Source organism: Lissotriton vulgaris, chromosome 10, assembly GCF_964263255.1.
Source record: "Lissotriton vulgaris chromosome 10, aLisVul1.2, whole genome shotgun sequence".
Lineage (NCBI taxonomy): Eukaryota > Metazoa > Chordata > Amphibia > Caudata > Salamandridae > Lissotriton > Lissotriton vulgaris.
The window spans coordinates 677,913,115-677,930,249 of record NC_141698.1 but is presented as its reverse complement, the minus strand read 5'-3'; the positions used below and the strand labels follow the sequence as shown (position 1 = coordinate 677,930,249).

At 43.2% G+C, this 17,135-nt stretch overlaps 1 protein-coding gene across 1 annotated transcript in view; it reads left to right on the top strand.

Moving 5' to 3' along the window:
• ADARB2 (adenosine deaminase RNA specific B2 (inactive)) overlaps nucleotides 1-17,135 on the top strand; it is a 529,461-nt gene that overhangs the window by 294,886 nt on the left and 217,440 nt on the right. Inside the window, exon 6 of the mRNA XM_086939814.1 lies at nucleotides 14,095-14,246. Within this exon, the coding sequence (XP_086795940.1) occupies nucleotides 14,095-14,246 (152 nt within the window). The remainder of the gene's footprint in view (nucleotides 1-14,094; nucleotides 14,247-17,135) is intronic.

Genomic DNA, 17,135 nt, shown 5'->3' with positions numbered 1-17,135 from the left:
CAGGTCAAACCTGCCAACATTTAACAAGGGAAAAACATACAGTATGTATCATAGCATGCATATGTTTGTGTGTTAAACACTGTTAGAACTGTCAGTCTTACAGTGGTCTTCCCCCACATTTTTTGTCTTACTCTTCCACATTTTTCTGATCTCGTTTTTGTTGGCCTTAGTACTCTGTGCACTATACCACTGCTAGCCAGTGCAAAAGTGTGTGTGCTCACTCGTTAAAAAAATTGGCAACACTGGCCTATTCCTAACTGGCATATTTAATTTATGTTAGAACTGGGGGTCTCTAGTTGGCAGAGGTAGGTACCTTTGACCAAATAGGGACCCTTGCTTTTAGTCACGGTAAGGTGGAAGCACACTGTAGATAACCCCTGCTCACCCCCTTGGTAGCTTGGCACAAGTAGACAGGCTTTTCCCCAAGGCAATGTTTAAAGTAGTTGCACCAACACCCACAGTAACACTGTGAAACACCACAAATGGACACCACACAGGTTATTTATAAAAATATAAATATCTTTATCTAATTTTCAGGCAAGACCAAAGCAACAAAAATTCCACAACTTTGTGGGATCACCAGTTCAGTCTCAGAACTATAAAGAAAACTTGTGCAGGGACTGCATTCCTCTTTGCCCTCAGATAAGAATCTCTAGCGCAGGACTCCCACGGACTTCCCCGCTGGTTATGGACTCCGTGAGCAGTAGTTGTAACTCGTAAAACAACACGAGCTCCGATGAGATGCAGTTATAAAATAAAGGTGCCCCTTGAATACTTGTAAACAACACCAGCTCCGATGAGCAGCAGTGGTAAAATAAAGGTGCCCCTTGAATACTTGTAAACAACACCAGCTCCGATGAGCAGCAGTGGTAAAATAAAGGTGCCCCTTGAATACTTGTAAACAACACCAGCTCCGATGAGCAGCAGTGGTAAAATAAAGGTGCCCCTTGAATACTTGTAAACAACACCAGCTCAGATAAGCAGCAGTTGTAAAATAAAGGTGCACCTTGAATATTTGTAAAGTACGCATGCTCCGATGTGTGTTAAAGAAAAGGGGAACTCTCAGCTCTGGGTAAAACCCCTTGTGCAGTTAGTTGCAGTGCTGACTAAATTGTCAGTGATTGAAAGAAATATGCCCCTGATATACTCTCAGGAGGCCCAGATCGACTTGGGGCAAAGACCCTGGTACTGCCGCTCCACCAGGGGTAAGTACGGGCCCTCACGCTCCCCTGACTTACTCAGCTAAGGCCAGAGGCCGAGAGAGCTCTCTTGGTGACCTGCACCACGCCCTAGACGGTAACATAACATGCTCCCGGTCTCTTTCCTTCCTTCGCCGGCAGTAGTTGGTCGCAGGGACGGGGTCGAGACTCCTAGCGCTTCCTTGGATTCAGTGTGGGTCCTCTAGATGACGAGCCCCTCATTGCCTGGCAACATCCCACGCTGGCACCAATCCCAGCGTGGCTCCCCTCTGACGTCGGCGGGGAAATCAGCACAGTGCTCCCGAGGCTCCTGGGCAGGCGGCAGTGAATCACAGGTACACAGCGCTTCTCTCTGGTCACGGGCTGGCAGGCACACAGCGCTTTCAGGCTCCTGGGCTGGCGGCGGTGAAATTGGCACACAACGCCTTCCTCCGGTCATGGGCCGGCAGGCATACACAGCGCTTTCAGGCTCACTGGCCAGCGGCAGTGAAATGGACACACAGTGCTTTGCAGAACATGAAGAAAAAGCCCTTCTCAGCAACACAGGCTCCATGTAGCACACCAGCTGGATACAAGCGCATGCACACAACGCCTCTGGGAATCTTTGAAACCTCATGACCCTGTGTTACAGTAACAGGAAGCCAGCTCTCCTCAGACCCTTGGAGACTCTTTAACTTCTGGACCAGCACACAGCAAAGTCCTTAGCAAACAGGGGGGACACAGCACACATCAAAGTCCCTTGTCCTCTCCTCAGTTAAATCAGCAAACTGCAGGCCAGCCTCAGAGCACACAGCAAGGGCAGAACTTCTCATCAGTATTCTTCAGCTGTTCTTCTTTGACAGAAGTTCCTCTTGATCACGAAGTAGTCTGATTTTACAGGGGGTTCAGCTCTTACTTTTATACCCCAAAAGTCTTAGTTCTTCATGTGTTAGGGGTCCTGGACCCAGTTCAAACCAGTTCTGGGTGCACTCTGCCAGTGCACAACTTCTTCCTTTGTGAAGGTGGGCCAGGGTCTTCAGATGCACCGCAGGAGGTGGAGCCAGCATTGTGGAAGGCAGGCACAGCCCTATTCAGGCCCAATGTGCTACTCCTCCCACCACTCCAAATGCAGATAGATCTATTCAGCCTAGTGCTGACTCACCCAGACTCCTGGAGCCACCCCAGCCCCTGTTACTCTCAAACCAGACAGTCAATCCACAACTAGGCAGAGGCACACAGAAAGATTGAACAAGAAAATAGCCACTTTCTAAAAGTGCTATTTTCAAACCCAGAATTTAAAAAACACCTTTACTAAAAGATGTGTTATTAAATTCTGAGTTCAGGGATACTAGACTCCAATGGGCTATCTCACTCCTATGGGAAGATATCAGGTACACATGTTACACATCATTTCCCATTCTGTCCTATGGGCAAGATGGCTTCTCAATTGTGAAAAACAAAATTGGCAGTATTTCACAATGAGGACATGGTACACACATCAGTACATGTCCTACCATCCACATACTCCGCACCCTGCCCGGGGGGGTAACTTGGGCCTGTTATAGGGGTGTCCCTTGTGCAGAAAAAAAGGGAGAGGTAGGGCCTGGCAAGTGGGTGCACTTGTCAGGTCAATATGGCAGTTAGCAACTGTGCACAGGCACTGTGGTGGCAGGCCAGAGACATCTCTTTTAGGGCTACTTATGTGGGTAGTCAATAGAGTGAGCAACCCAGTAAACCTTTGGGGGCTTGGGTAAAACGTAATGGGATGGGTAAAGTTGCCTCCAAAGGAGTTTGTTTTGATAGACCAATTCAATGATTTGTGTAAATTAATTTACTGCAGGTAACTTAATTGTCCTGAACCAAGTTGATTAAAAAATCAAATGCATACATATATAACAACACTAAATAGATGTAACAATACTCAACATAAACAATAACCAATAGACATGTGTATAGGCAAAGTGTTAGATTTTATCAAATTTAAATCAAAGCGGGAAAGTACAATACAAAAAAATTATACACAGGAATACAGGACAAATGTATGAAATTAAATCACAAAATCTCTGTAGAGCCTGTTGTCTGCCTATCCAAAAATAGATGACTGAATTATCCTTTGGATCAAGCAGGAAGTCGACGTTTCGGTCTTGTCTGAGTAATTCTATAAGACCATCATCAGGACAGAAGAGTTATAATATTGTAACTCCCCAGAAACGAGGGGATCACAGAGGATCGAGTGCATTAGATTCAATGAGCATCAAAAGGGTCGCTTCATGTCAGATCTTAGTTGTATGACCGTCATTCACTATGGTCAGAACGAGTTTTTAGAAAGATCGGACGAAACGAGGATTAATCTTAAAGGATGTGACAGGGTGAATAAATAAAGTTCCTCTCTTGACACGTTATTAAGTGCACACTCGTCTAACAAGATCGTAGTGCGTTTGTAGGTCGTCACAGGTATCAAATCTGCGTGAATGTTGAATTGGAGCCGCGGGGAGTCAGTCGTCACTCAGCGAGCAAGAGACGCTCGCTGAGTGACGACTGACTCCCCGCGGCTCCAATTCAACATTCACGCAGATTTGATACCTGTGACGACCTACAAACGCACTATGATCTTGTTAGACGAGTGTGCACTTAATCACGTGTCAAGAGAGGAACTTTATTTATTCACCCTGTCACATCCTTTAAGATGAATCCTCGTTTCGTCCGATCTTTCTAAAAACTCGTTCTGACCATAGTGAATGACGGTCATACAACTAAGATCTGACATGAAGCGACCCTTTTGATGCTCATTGAATCTAATGCACTCGATCCTCTGTGATCCCCTCGTTTCTGGGGAGTTACAATATTATAACTCTTCTGTCCTGATGATGGTCTTATAGAATTACTCAGACAAGACCGAAACGTCGACTTCCTGCTTGATCCAAAGGATAATTCAGTCATCTATTTTTGGATAGGCAGACAACAGGCTCTACAGAGATTTTGTGATTTAATTTCATACATTTGTCCTGTATTCCTGTGTATAATTTTTTTGTATTGTACTTTCCCGCTTTGATTTAAATTTGATAAAATCTAACACTTTGCCTATACACATGTCTATTGGTTATTGTTTATGTTGAGTATTGTTACGTCTATTTAGTGTTGTTATATATGTATGCATTTGATTTTTTAATCAACTTGGTTCAGGACAATTAAGTTACCTGAAGTAAATTAATTTACACAAATCATTGAATTGATCTATCAAAACAAACTCCTTTGGAGGCAACTTATGTGGGTGGCACAATCAGTGCTGCGGGCCCACTAGTAGCACTTGACTTACCAGCCCTGGCACACTTAGTGCACTGTACTAGGGACCTATTGGTAAGACAAATATACCAATAATGGATAACCAATCATCATAATAATTTCTACAGGGAGCACTTGCACTTTGACAATGATCAGCAGTAGCAAAGTGCCCTAAGCATCTAAACCAGCAAAAAAGAAATCCAGCATAGCATCAAAAATATCGGGGTTAGAGGCAAAAGATCAGGGAAAAAAACACACCTTGGATGCCAGGTCTAATAATTTACGTATAAGTCCCTAGTAAAGTGCCTGTAAATTAAGTGCTACTAGTGGGTTTGCAGCACTGATTGTGCCACCCAATTAAGTAAATCTTTAAACATGTTTCAGACCTGCCTTTGCAGCCTATGGGTTCAGTTGTACACTGCCATGTCGACCAGGCACCTTTTTACCAAACCCAATACTTTCTTTTTAGTAAAAATAAGTCACCTCTTGGGTAGGCCCTGCAGGGTGCAGTGTATTTAAAAAGTAGGGCATGTAATTTTATCTTTTACATGCCCTGGTAGTGAAAAACCCTAAATTAATTTTTCACTGTGGCAATGCCTGATTCTCTTATATGATAACATTGGAGGTACCTTATTACATTTAATAAGCTGTAACTTCCAAATGGGAACAGGTAACCAGTTCTTGTTTGGTGTCTTTGGAATTATAAGGAAAAAGCCTAACTTACAATGAAGTCGCATTATAACTTTTTAAAAGTTGGCATTTTCTTACGTTAACCATTTATTGCCTGCAGCGTATCTCTGTGTTACATGACTGGGTGTAATTGACAGTTGGACTTTGTGTATTCCTCCTTAACAGCTGCACACACTAGAGAGTTTAGGTGTTCCTGAATGTGCCATCACTTGCAGGATTGGAGGGAAGAGTTAGTCACAGCCCCACTTGCTCCTGAATAGGCTGTGGCCTGCCTTCCCACAAAGGATTGCATACCCCTGTAGTTAGTCTGGAGCCAGGGCACGGGAGACAAGAAACCTATGCCCTTCAAAGGGAAACCTCTAGAATCTTCTCCCACCTCAAAGGAGGCAACAGGTATACATATTGGACCTCAGACACCATATCTTCTGTACACTTCTGGACCTGTGAAAGACTCTGTAAATGAAGAAGGACTGCTGTGCTGCTGAAACAGCTGCCACTCTGCTGGACTACTGCCCTGAAGGACCGCTGCCTGCTGTGCTGACCTGCTGTCTGCTGCCTTCTTGTCTGGGTGAAAAGATGTGAACCTGCTACGATTACCCAGGATCACCAGAATGACTCCAAAAGGCCAAGTCTCTTGTTACTCGCACCTGGACTCTGCAACTGTTAGTCTGTCCATGCCAGTGGAGCCACCCCAGTCCTGGACCGTTAGAGGAGGGCCTGTAGATGCTCTGCCAGCCCATCTGTGGATCCAGCAGAACCAACACATCTCCTCTGCTGTGCAGTGCAACCCCAAGCAGAACTGATGCATTGCTCTCCTGCATAGATTGTTCCCAGCACCAGGACTCTGCTGTGTAGCCTCGAAGTTCTTCAGAACCAATGCATCTCCTCTGCTTTATGGCACACGCTCGAGTAGAACCAACACATAATCTCTGGTGCTTGGCATCGCAGCGGGAAACTCCTCAGGAACCAACGCGTCACCTCTGCTATGTGACTCATCCTTGGCACCGGACTTTGCATCACAAGTCCTCATTGATGGATCCTCAATGATGACGCAGAACCTCACATCACAGCCTCACAGCTCCTCAGAACCGCAGCATCACCTTGGCTGCATGACTCATCCTTGACGCGGGACCTCGCACTGCTCTGCAACCTGTATTTAAGGTATTCTTGTTCAGCTGGTCTAACTGAGTTCCTGTCGCCATACCTCGTTTCATTGCAGTCAGCCTTGAACTTGTGACTTTGTCCCGGTCCACAGCAACCAGATATCCCCAGTTGGCGCTTTGTACTTTTTGATGCAATTATCACTTAAAGCTTTAAAATTCCATATCTGCCACTGTACTGATTGATTCTACTGTTTAGATTTTTGTTGATCTGGTCTTGTGTAATTTAGTGAAAATGACTCTATTTTGTCTAATCTGGTGTGGGATCCCTTTTGAGGTGTGTTTTCATTGTGTTCCTGCTTGACATGTTGCACAAATACTTTACACATTGCCTCTGAGTTAAGCATGACTGATCTGTGGCAGAATACCTCAGGGCTGAGCACAGGTTAATTTAGGGTTTGCTTGAGATTCACCTTGGTTCCTGCTTGAGTATGATTTCACTCCCGTCAACTAGTAACCCAATTTCTTACAAATAGCCAACTATGCATGGTATTCCCCACACACTCATAATAGGTGCTATTTATCGCACCTGATATCCCGTGGTATCATTATTTATCGGGTGCGATATATAAAACCTGTGCTTTAATCAGGGCCACTGACTTGATTATTTAAAGATACATACTGGGTTAAACAGTTTATGCTGGGAATTGGCTATTACATGCCACAGCCACTATTTTTAATTCCTTGATTTTTGAAGCCTGAAAGATTTAAAATATGCTGATCTCTATCCCAATTATATAGATGGAGCTTGTCACATGAATGAATGACTCGTAATGACGACATAAGACTCTAATGCACAGAATTGAAGAAGGGAAAGTATATATTAAATGCACATCCCATTGTTCCACCTCACATGAATAATTTGTGTTTTGTATTGTATGGTCATTTAACTGGCTCTTGTATGGAATGCACCAGCAACTTGAACTTTCTTATAGTAATTTGACTGCCTCATATATGTCAGCACATAAGGATTTGGTTAATGACAGCTCAGATCCTGGTGAATTTAATTTTGTGTGTATTGTATAGCACAGGAAGGCATTTCGGTTGGGTTTCCCAGTCGAGCTAATGTGTTTGCCATTGCCCAGTGGTTTGTGCACAGACTTCTCAGATTTTGGCAATGTGCGGCTTGTGTGTTTGAAAGCAACGCGTTGCCTTTGACACTGTGCTTGTTTTGAAAAAGAATATGCATCTAGTATGCACTGTTGTGTTTTTTGCTTGATAGAGATTCATGACAACTGTGTTGTTTGGTGGAATTTGTTTAAATTTCACACTCGCTTAGTGATAGCTATTTATGTAGCACATACCTAGCCCGGGGCAATGGAGCAGTGTTTGGCACTTCCTTATGCTTTGTTTGTATTGTTCAGGGCAACTTTGGGCGAGGTATGGAAGATGGGAAGCATACTGAATGAAAAAGTAAAATGCTCAGCATTCACTGTAACGCAGCAGGTGTAGGGCATCCGTTTGTAAAAGCTGACAAGAAAAGTGTGTTTAATATCTCTTTTTTTGTAAGCTGAAGTGTTATGTTGCTAGCCTACATTAGCTTCAATTCATCACGATCACAAACAGAATCATTTACAACTTTAGAACATACGAAGGATATGTTTCAGCACCAAAAAAGCCAACAGGAGTCCAAAAAGCTACTGAAACAAGGATTGGCAAAGCATCCATTGTCAGCCAGCCGTTTGGCTTTGTCAATGCTTCTTTTGTTTTATCATGGTTTTTGCAAAACGTTGTTGTTAGGGGCTCAAAAAGGCCCTACCAAATATAAAAACAAATGAGCTAAAAGCAAAGGTATTTTTGGCCTCCAAAAGCACACGTTGCCATAGCAGTACCCGGCACTGAAAATAACAATTGTGTATGCAGATGTGCTCCTTGTGAAAGAGCAGAATTCCGGCACTCATAGGAAAGTTAGCCAGTGGCTGGACTAGCGCCGCCAGGATCCCAGATTTGCAGCTGCGCTCGTACTGTGCTGCCCGCTAGCTGGCGCGTATAAGATTTTTAGTGGACCTGTAAGGCTGCTGCCAGAGAGTGGTCCTCTGGTGCAGCCATGAGCGAGTCACTGAGTCCTGGACTGTGAAGCTGCAAAGACAGGTGGACCATCGGATGTAATGGCGCTCGCTGACTGAGAGTTAGTGTCACAAGTGAACCAGGCTGGTCCGCCAGGCTCGGCTTTCCCCTGCTGCACTGCCTGAGGACCCAGCCATCCTCACTGTGCTGTCAAATTGCCCTTAACTTCACCTTCTTGACTCCATGCTTGGCTTTAACGCCTCCTTCCATATTATTAGAACTCCATGTTTCCAGTCCTGGACTTTCATTGGACACGCTAAGGCATTGGGAGTTGTAGTTTTCAGAATATATTTACTAACATTAGCCTGTAAACTTACGCAGTGCAACTCTATTTTGCCCTTTTTAGGTCTCGCCTAGCGTTGCTGCGCACATGCGCAGTTCGCCTGGCCAGATTATTGTAAATGAGGAGTTTGAGAAATGGCCTTTAAGCCCCGCCCCTGATTTCCATTGGCTGGCGTCACCATTTCTGTTAAAGGGTGGCCTGCCATTGGAAATTAGGTGTTTGGGTTGCCTCCCTTTCGGTTTTTGTGCCGGCCCACCCGGACTGGCTTGCCTGCTTTGCGTCTGTCGTAAAGCACTTTCTTATCTTTATGGGGGCCTTGTGTTTCTAATCAGAAACACATGGCTCCATAAAGACAAGAGATCGATGCTTGTTAGTTTGGTTTTTAGTTTTATTTAGAGCAAACTGGTCCCGGAGGTATTGGCGAGTGAACAGGGGTTTTAGGCACGGGGAGATTAAGTGATTTGACCTGAATCACACGATGTTTAGCCGATGCCGAGACTCAAGCCGGTGATTCCCGAGTTCCTAAACGGCCGTAACGCCACATCACATACTCCGCCTCACTACTCCAGGTGAGCATATCCTAGTGTTTACTGGAAAAGCTTCACCTTCTGAAGCAGCTACACGGCTGGAAGAGTGTGCGGCGCACCCCTGTGGTTGTCTCTACGGAGCCTTTGAGCCCGAACCTTCTCCACAACTCCGTCCGTAGGCCTCTGGGATTAAAAATTAATAGGCGTCAATATACTGAATGTAAACAACGCATCAAAGGCGGAAATAAAACAGAAGGCGCAGTGCTTGCGAACCCTCGATACCAGATAAGTAAACAGCGCCAACGCCCTTGCATCTGGAGTACACACGCACATAAACACATAGTAGGACACACTGCCGCAAACTCAGCGATATATCCTTCATATGCTGCCGTGGCCGCTCTTGCTGAAGATGAGCGCTTTGGTCCACTGATTGTTATTTAGGAGCTGAAAACAGGAATATTATTGTGCAGATGTTGACAGAAAATAGATTTTTTGGTTTCCGTATTTTCTTAGCAGGAATGTAAAATGCCCTTGCATAGTTGCGTGGGTCTCACGTGTACAAGACCATCTGTAATAGGCTAAATAAATAACACAGCCAGTTCCTCCTGCAGAGTACGGCCTCCCCTTCCTTGTCATGCTTTGACCCCTCTCCCTCGGCCCACTCCCTCCTCTTGACACCCCTCCTGATGCCTTCACATTGTCTCGGCTTACTCCTGGCTAATTGAAGCATATGATTTTCACAGTTTATGAGCTGGGTCCCCAGAGACAGCCAGGCCCGCTGCATAGGAGGCATTTTAAAAGCTTGAGTTTCTCCAAACCCCTGTTTACATTGGTGTGTTGTACCACCAACTAAAATAGGTGGCACAAATACCAACATATGCATGCATGCAAGTTTGCACCAGTGCCTCGAGGTATGTTGTGCTGTGTGACAGTGAGAAGAGTGGGGTTGAAGCTGGTATATCTGCTCCTCACACTAGTCAGAATCTCACCTCCGGAGGGCGGAGCTGAGTTCTGTATCCATTCTTCCCTTGGCCTCTCAGACTGACAACGGAGGGGGAGTGCCCATTGTATGACAAATGTGATGCTGGTTTGTTGAAGTCCCAAGACTGGAAAGATTATACCCCAACAACATGAAACGAGATGGCTGTCCTTGATCCACTGTACAGTACAGAGGCGCAAAACTCATCCTGGGCCACGTAACTATCTCATGCCAGATGGAAACACTTAATCTTAGCCACAACCCTGGTCATCATGGCATTAGAATTATTGCTGCTGTTCTAAGGCCGTATTATACATTCATCTCTTTTTCCTTCATTGCACTGGGTGCCCCTTTTAAAAGGTATTATAGCGAATGTGCTGCTCCAAGGGCAGCCACAAACTCGCGCTACCCTGGGGACAGCGCATTCATGTAAAAAATAGAGCAGCTTTGAAGCAGCAGCTCCGTGTTTCATAGTGCAGACAGCAACCTGCCTGCACCTTTAAGAGGGGAAAGAGATCCTCTTGCAGGCGGATGCAGTGAGTGTCTGCACCTGCCTGCAAGGGGATGTCTTGGGGGGTCCATGGAACCCCGTTTCCCCCCTCCAGAAGGCTGTAATCAGAGGGCGCACTTATGGAGCTCCATCTTTTAGGTAGGCACCATCAGTGCCCGCCCTGTCAGCTTCTTTGCCTCTGGGCTCGCGTCTGTAATACGGTGCTGGCGCAGAGGCAAATGGATTCCATCATTTGCATGGGGAACGCCCCCATTTACATGAGGGAACATCCTCTGATGATAGCGCTGGCGCTTTATGTGCGCCAGCGCTATCAGTATGACAGAAGGGGAAGCACAAGCGTCTGCAGCCCCTGCTGTAATACCAAAGTGCCCCAGGGGTACGCAAAGCAGGGGCAAACACCTGTTGCGCCCAAGGAGCTCTTATATAATACGGCAGCTAGTTGGCAAAATCTTTGGCCTAAAGGTTTAGTTAAGGCACCAGTAACATGCTAGTTCAGGATCCCAGCACCTCAAAGATCACTTCTCTTGTGACTTTGCACTCAGTCATTAGTGATGAGGCCTCTAACATCCTGTTTGGTACAGTTGGGTCCCACAGTGCCCTTCCAATTTTTGTTGCTTTTCAGAAGTTTTAAGATCTTCTTAGAGTCTTCTTAGAGTCTATTGTTGGTGAAATGGGTGTAATTTCTGATATTTATATGTTTTCCACATCTTTATTGCTTCATTTTGCTCATAAGAAAGTGTCACTCATAGTCATTGAATGTCACTCAGTTCAGTTCACAAACTTTATTCGGATAAACAATGTATCCATAAAAGTGTAACACTAATTAAAAAGAGAACATTTAGCAATATATAATAGCAAGAATTACAGTTGTATGAACACAATAACATGAGATTTTTTAGATGGCAATTTAAAACAAAGATTCATCATAAATAGGTCGCTAGTGTATAAACCAATCCATTAGTTAATTAGGAACTGTCTGTACATTGTTAAAACTCAATCCATAAGCATTGACTGTGTGCCCTGGAAGCAATTCTCAGGAATGTGCTTAAGCGAAAGACCAACTCTTCGTTTTCTAAGGCAAGCATATATGAATAGGCAGAGGCCAAGCTAATAGGCCTACTCTTAGTAAAGAATGGAAGAAGAAGCCACTTATTATATTTCATGTAAAATTTGCAGAAAAACAAAAAATGCTGGGTTGAATGACCACTCACCCTGTCACATGGGCAGGGTAGTGAATCAAGCTTCGAGTGATAACCCATGGGGAAACACAATGCAAATTTCATATTTATATGTTTTCCACATCTTTATTGCTTCATTTTGCTCGTAAGAAAGTGTCCCTCATAGTCATTGAATGTCACTCATAATTACAATGAATTTATGAACATTTCACACATAAGCAATCTGAAACCTTGGCAGCTATGGACGTGGGTCACCCATTGCCATAAGCTACCTGCTGTAATGGGTGGCACAAACCATTGAATGCCAAAGCAGACTAATGGATGAAGAGGGCTGACTGAAAGCCCCAATTCGTAACTACATTATGCATTACTGTAATTTTCAAAATATCAAAAGGGCTTGGCAAATGTCATATCTAAAAAGCAATTGCTTTTAGCATTCACAACACCAGGGGTCCTGTCATGAAAAACGTGCTCCTATGCAAAAATTGATTTGAGTGCCTCCTTTTGCCCGCATGCAGCCACACTTTTTGTCTTTTTTATGCGTAATCCTTAGAGTGCGCATCTGCAAACTTTTGTGATTAGTGCAGATGCACGTTACATTTTTCATCAGTTAGTACATGTTTTATGAAATGGTGCCTAACTTACAATATGTCAAAAAAACGTTTTAGCCATATTCTCAGTCAGACACAACTTAATAAAGCAGGCAACAACTGATAGAAAATGTTATATGCACATCTCTGTCATCACAAATAAAGACAAGTGCACATTTGCAGAAATATATAAGCAGGCATGAAAAGGGAAACGCAGCTGCACTTGTGCAAAAGAAGTTGCGCACATCAGTGTTTGCATACGTGCGCGATTGTCCATGATTGAATAACGGAGACTGTGCACCTAGGGCCGGATATATCAAGATACCCTTTAGCGATTCTCAAATAGTGCTTTTTGCGAATCGCTATTTGAGAATTGCTAAATGGTATGTATCTAGAAATTCGCTATTTTTTAGTGATTTCTTAAAGTTCCTTAATTGCGATTAGCAAATTGCTATTCGCAATTAAGGAATAATTTCCCATTCATTTCTATGGGCCAGGAGGCCCATAGAATGAATGGAAAGTTATTCTCAATTTGCGATTCGTAATTTGCAAATCGCAAATTGAGAATAATTTCAAGGGTGTCGTAAGGACACCCTGCTGCACCCCTGTAATTTACATGTGTGCGCATATGGCGCACATACATGCCCTAAGGGGATGTATGAGCGTCACATGGCACCTTTAAAAATGTCAAAAAGTGAATTTTTTAAAGAATTCGCAAATTACCACCATCTACAAGTTGGTGGTAATTTGCGATTTCTTAGAGGGAAATCACAAAACTTTCTTCTTTATTACGTACCATTTAATGGTAGCGCAAAATTAAGGAATCGCAAATTTTGCGATTCCTTAATTTTGCGATGCAATTTTTTTTAATACATCGCATTTCCCGTTTTTTTTTGTCCCAAGCGCTGCTATTTTGCGATTCGCAGTGTTTGCTTAAAAAAAACGCTTGATACATCTGCCCCTTAATTACGTAAAAGAAAGCACTTTATGCAGCCCGTGAACGAACTCTCCAAGCTGACGGATGCGCTGGATAGGGGGCAGAAGTGACACAGAGCAGCAGGTCAAACCGTTGTCTCTGTTTCACCGCTGGGAGAAACATTTTGGAGGGAGTTTAGGGAAATCCCACAGGATATTAACTGTAAGGCAAATGGAGACAAACCTGTCTTGCCAAAAAGACTAAGCAGCTGCCTCTCTGATCTCACGTATGAGCAGATAGAGATGTTTTTGACGCATGCAACCAATCCGTGCTGGCACAAGGCTCAAAGTCATGTGTGACACGTTGCTTCCTATTATGGAACATGGGGAGCCACGTTTCAAATTTTATGCATGGTGCTTCGAGTGCAGGTATGGAATGTTCGGATTGCAAACATCCAAAAGACAAAACTGGTCAATTTACCAAGGTGATTTTTGCCATCTTATGTATGTATATAAGATACAAATGAAATGGTGACAGGAACTTTTTCTTCAACATGGCAGCCATCCGCAAACATTTTATGGGAACATGTAAATCTAGGACAAAGGGCTGTACTTTGTGCACACCAGAGTCGATTCTGCGTTTTTTGACCAAATTTCACTTCTAAAGCATAAAATATTGTCATGTTGCATTGTGATTTAAAAATATTAAGCTCTGTAATCTCTTTATGTTGCAGCAAGTGGCAGGAAGACTGGGAGAGGTCCATCTTTGTCCGTTTAAAAGAAGGGAGCTACAGGCTGAAGGAGAACGTCTTATTCCATCTGTACGTGAGCACGTCACCGTGCGGAGATGCGCGCCTTAACTCCCCCTACGAAATCACAGCTGATTGTAAGACACCCCAACTTTAAACAAAATGTGTGTGATTCCTTCAAAATGAACTGTGCATTCTATTTTAGTAGAAATGGGGCTGCCTTGTACAGCTGTCTTCAAAAGTTCCTCCCCCTGTCTTCTTTCGTAAATTTGTGTGGGATATATTTGAATTGTTTTGCAACAGTTTGCCAAAAAGAGCTAAATATTACGTCTATCAAAAGTAAAAATATGTTGATGGTCCACAACTAATTGAATTGCATCATAATGATAGGTGGAAACTAGATTTGTAGAGCATGACACAGATTCTTTTATGAGCAGAAATGTGCTATTCCACTACCTGAGTCTGCAATAAAACGCAAAGGAACACACCAGATAATAAAGAGAATGAAGGGAATAGCAGTCAACTGGTCAATACAAAACTCCTGCACCACTAACACCCAGTGTATTTTATTCTTCCGTAAGCTGTTTTTTTTCTTCTTCAAAACACTTGAAAGGTTATCTATTAAATTATATTTTGATCTAGAGATTTGCTAAAATGAAGAGAGTGGTGTCACAAGAGCAAGTAAGTGGCAAAGTGATTTATCTTTAGGTGCCCACAGCAGCATGTACACTTGCAACCCTCTCCTAGCACCAGTTGCCTCCCTGCACCAACAGTTGCAGACAACAGGTTGTGACAATGAATAATACATAAGACTGTGCGGTCTACCAAGCCATTGGGATAGGACTCAACATTCTCTCACTCTCTGAACAATCATGTCCTTCAGCCAATACCACTTCAATACTGTAATCAGATTTCAGAGTCCTAGAACAATCACTCACGCCTTTGTCAGAGCTGTCACATTTCGATTCACTACATTCCATACACGCCAACACACTCGTCACTAATGACAGGACTCTTCTGTAACTTATCTATTTAACTTAAGCAGTCAGCCCCTGTTTCACAACTATAACAAAGCCACCTTTTCTGTGTGGTCCCCAGGTTTTCTGCACACTAATTTTAAGTCTGGGTTAATAGTGCAGCTGTCGCTAGACCTTATGTGATCACAAAATTAGCCTTCAGGAGACCTACAGAGAGGGGATGTAGCTCTGACCAGATGCTCGTTCACCTGAATATAGCTTTTGATTTCTTAAAAGCTGTGTGCTTCCACAGAATGAGTGCCTACCCTTCAAACAGCTGAGATATTTTATTTATCCAGCTGCTTGAGCCAGGCTATTAATGGCCTGTATTAAAGGCAAAATCCCCTTAATTGTGGATGTTTTTACACTGTGGTCAAAGCCTGTAGGCAGGTATTTTGTTAAATGGAATCTCACAGATGATCGTCGTAGGCAAGGGTTTTGGTGTTGGTGACCCACTCAAATAAACCCTGGGGACAGAAAATGTAGAATGTTATACTCCTTTTTATGCCCTCTTTATAGAGATTTTATATAATTTTGACAACTGTAATTTTGTAAATATTTGTAATTTTAGTATTGTGTACCAGATCTTTACCTTGTGGAAAGCCTATACCGAAAAGAGTAGGTCTGAGTTGGTTATGGTGACAAGCAGATGATAAAGATTTTAGGCCTTTTTGACCTAAAATATTTTGTTCACTGGAAAACTGTATGTAGGAGGCCATAGTTTTGATCTGTTTTTATAACAGTTACAACAGTGGAAATAGGCCCTATTTATTTATTATGAAGCACATATTTTAAAACCAATAAGTATTTAAGGGTGTGTTGGTATTGTACCATATTAAGCCTGCAGACATGTTTTTTATTACATGAAATTTCACTGATTACCTTTGTAGACAAATACTTTGGTGTTGATTATCCCTCTGTGCAAATACTAGGGGTGTAATCATTCTTGCTAGAATCTTTAGGAAAGGTCTGACATGCTTACTTGTAAGTCAGGATATTGTAATAAAAACAACATGCATAATATATTGAATATTTATAATAGAGGGTAACATCGTCCAAATGTGGGTGATTTGACAGATGTGCTGTGCATCCGGTTTGTGGTCAAAAGTTCTGTACATTAGCAGGTGATTTGTGATAGAAATTTGGCCACAGGTGTAGCATGTTGAATTACTTCAAATACAGAAACCCTATAGGACCATTTCACAACTTTACATTTGTTAGAAGTGGGTTATTTTGACTGCACATCCAATGGAATGTAAGGCACTGCTAAAGAGAACACAAAATGAAATAATGAAGAACCATAAGTGAATTGTTACTACGTAAGGCCATACTCCAGCTACATATGGGGTACGAATCAGAGGGTAGACAGATGCCGCACGCAATGTAATTATAAGAGGGCTCAGAGCACACCTTAGTAATTCATTAAAAGTCCACATGGAGCATACGTTTAGTCTATATTTCAAGTCCTCAATAGACCCTTGTTTTCAAATAAGTTCAGTGCCTTTAGGTGATGTAGCTGTATTTAGAGTGCCGATGGTTTGCAGACGGAAACAGTAATATAATACTGTGACCAGATGTCATCGAAGACTCCTCAAAAGACAGTGTGCAGTTCTGTGACCAGATATATATATAGTCAAACACCATACAGAGTAAACCTAGTGTAGCCTACAGAAGCAGCACTACCTTGAGCGACAAACTATGCTATGGATTTTTCCAACCACTTGCTAATCCAAAGCAAATTCTCTGGATAAAAACTAGACATGAGGGTTTTTACAAATGTGACAACTGCAAGGTATGTCAATATGTATTGGACATACAACAGTGGCAAAAAGTACAAAATACAAAACTTAATCAATTATCTAATGTCCCCGGTACTGCAGAACAGGGGGTTGGCTGCAGGGCTGGCTTCAGGCCCTATTTCCAATCTCACCATGGCTGGCTATCGCCACACTGTACACAGCCTTCTGCCATGTGCAGAGTACGGTTGGCCATATGACCTGGCCAGAGGCC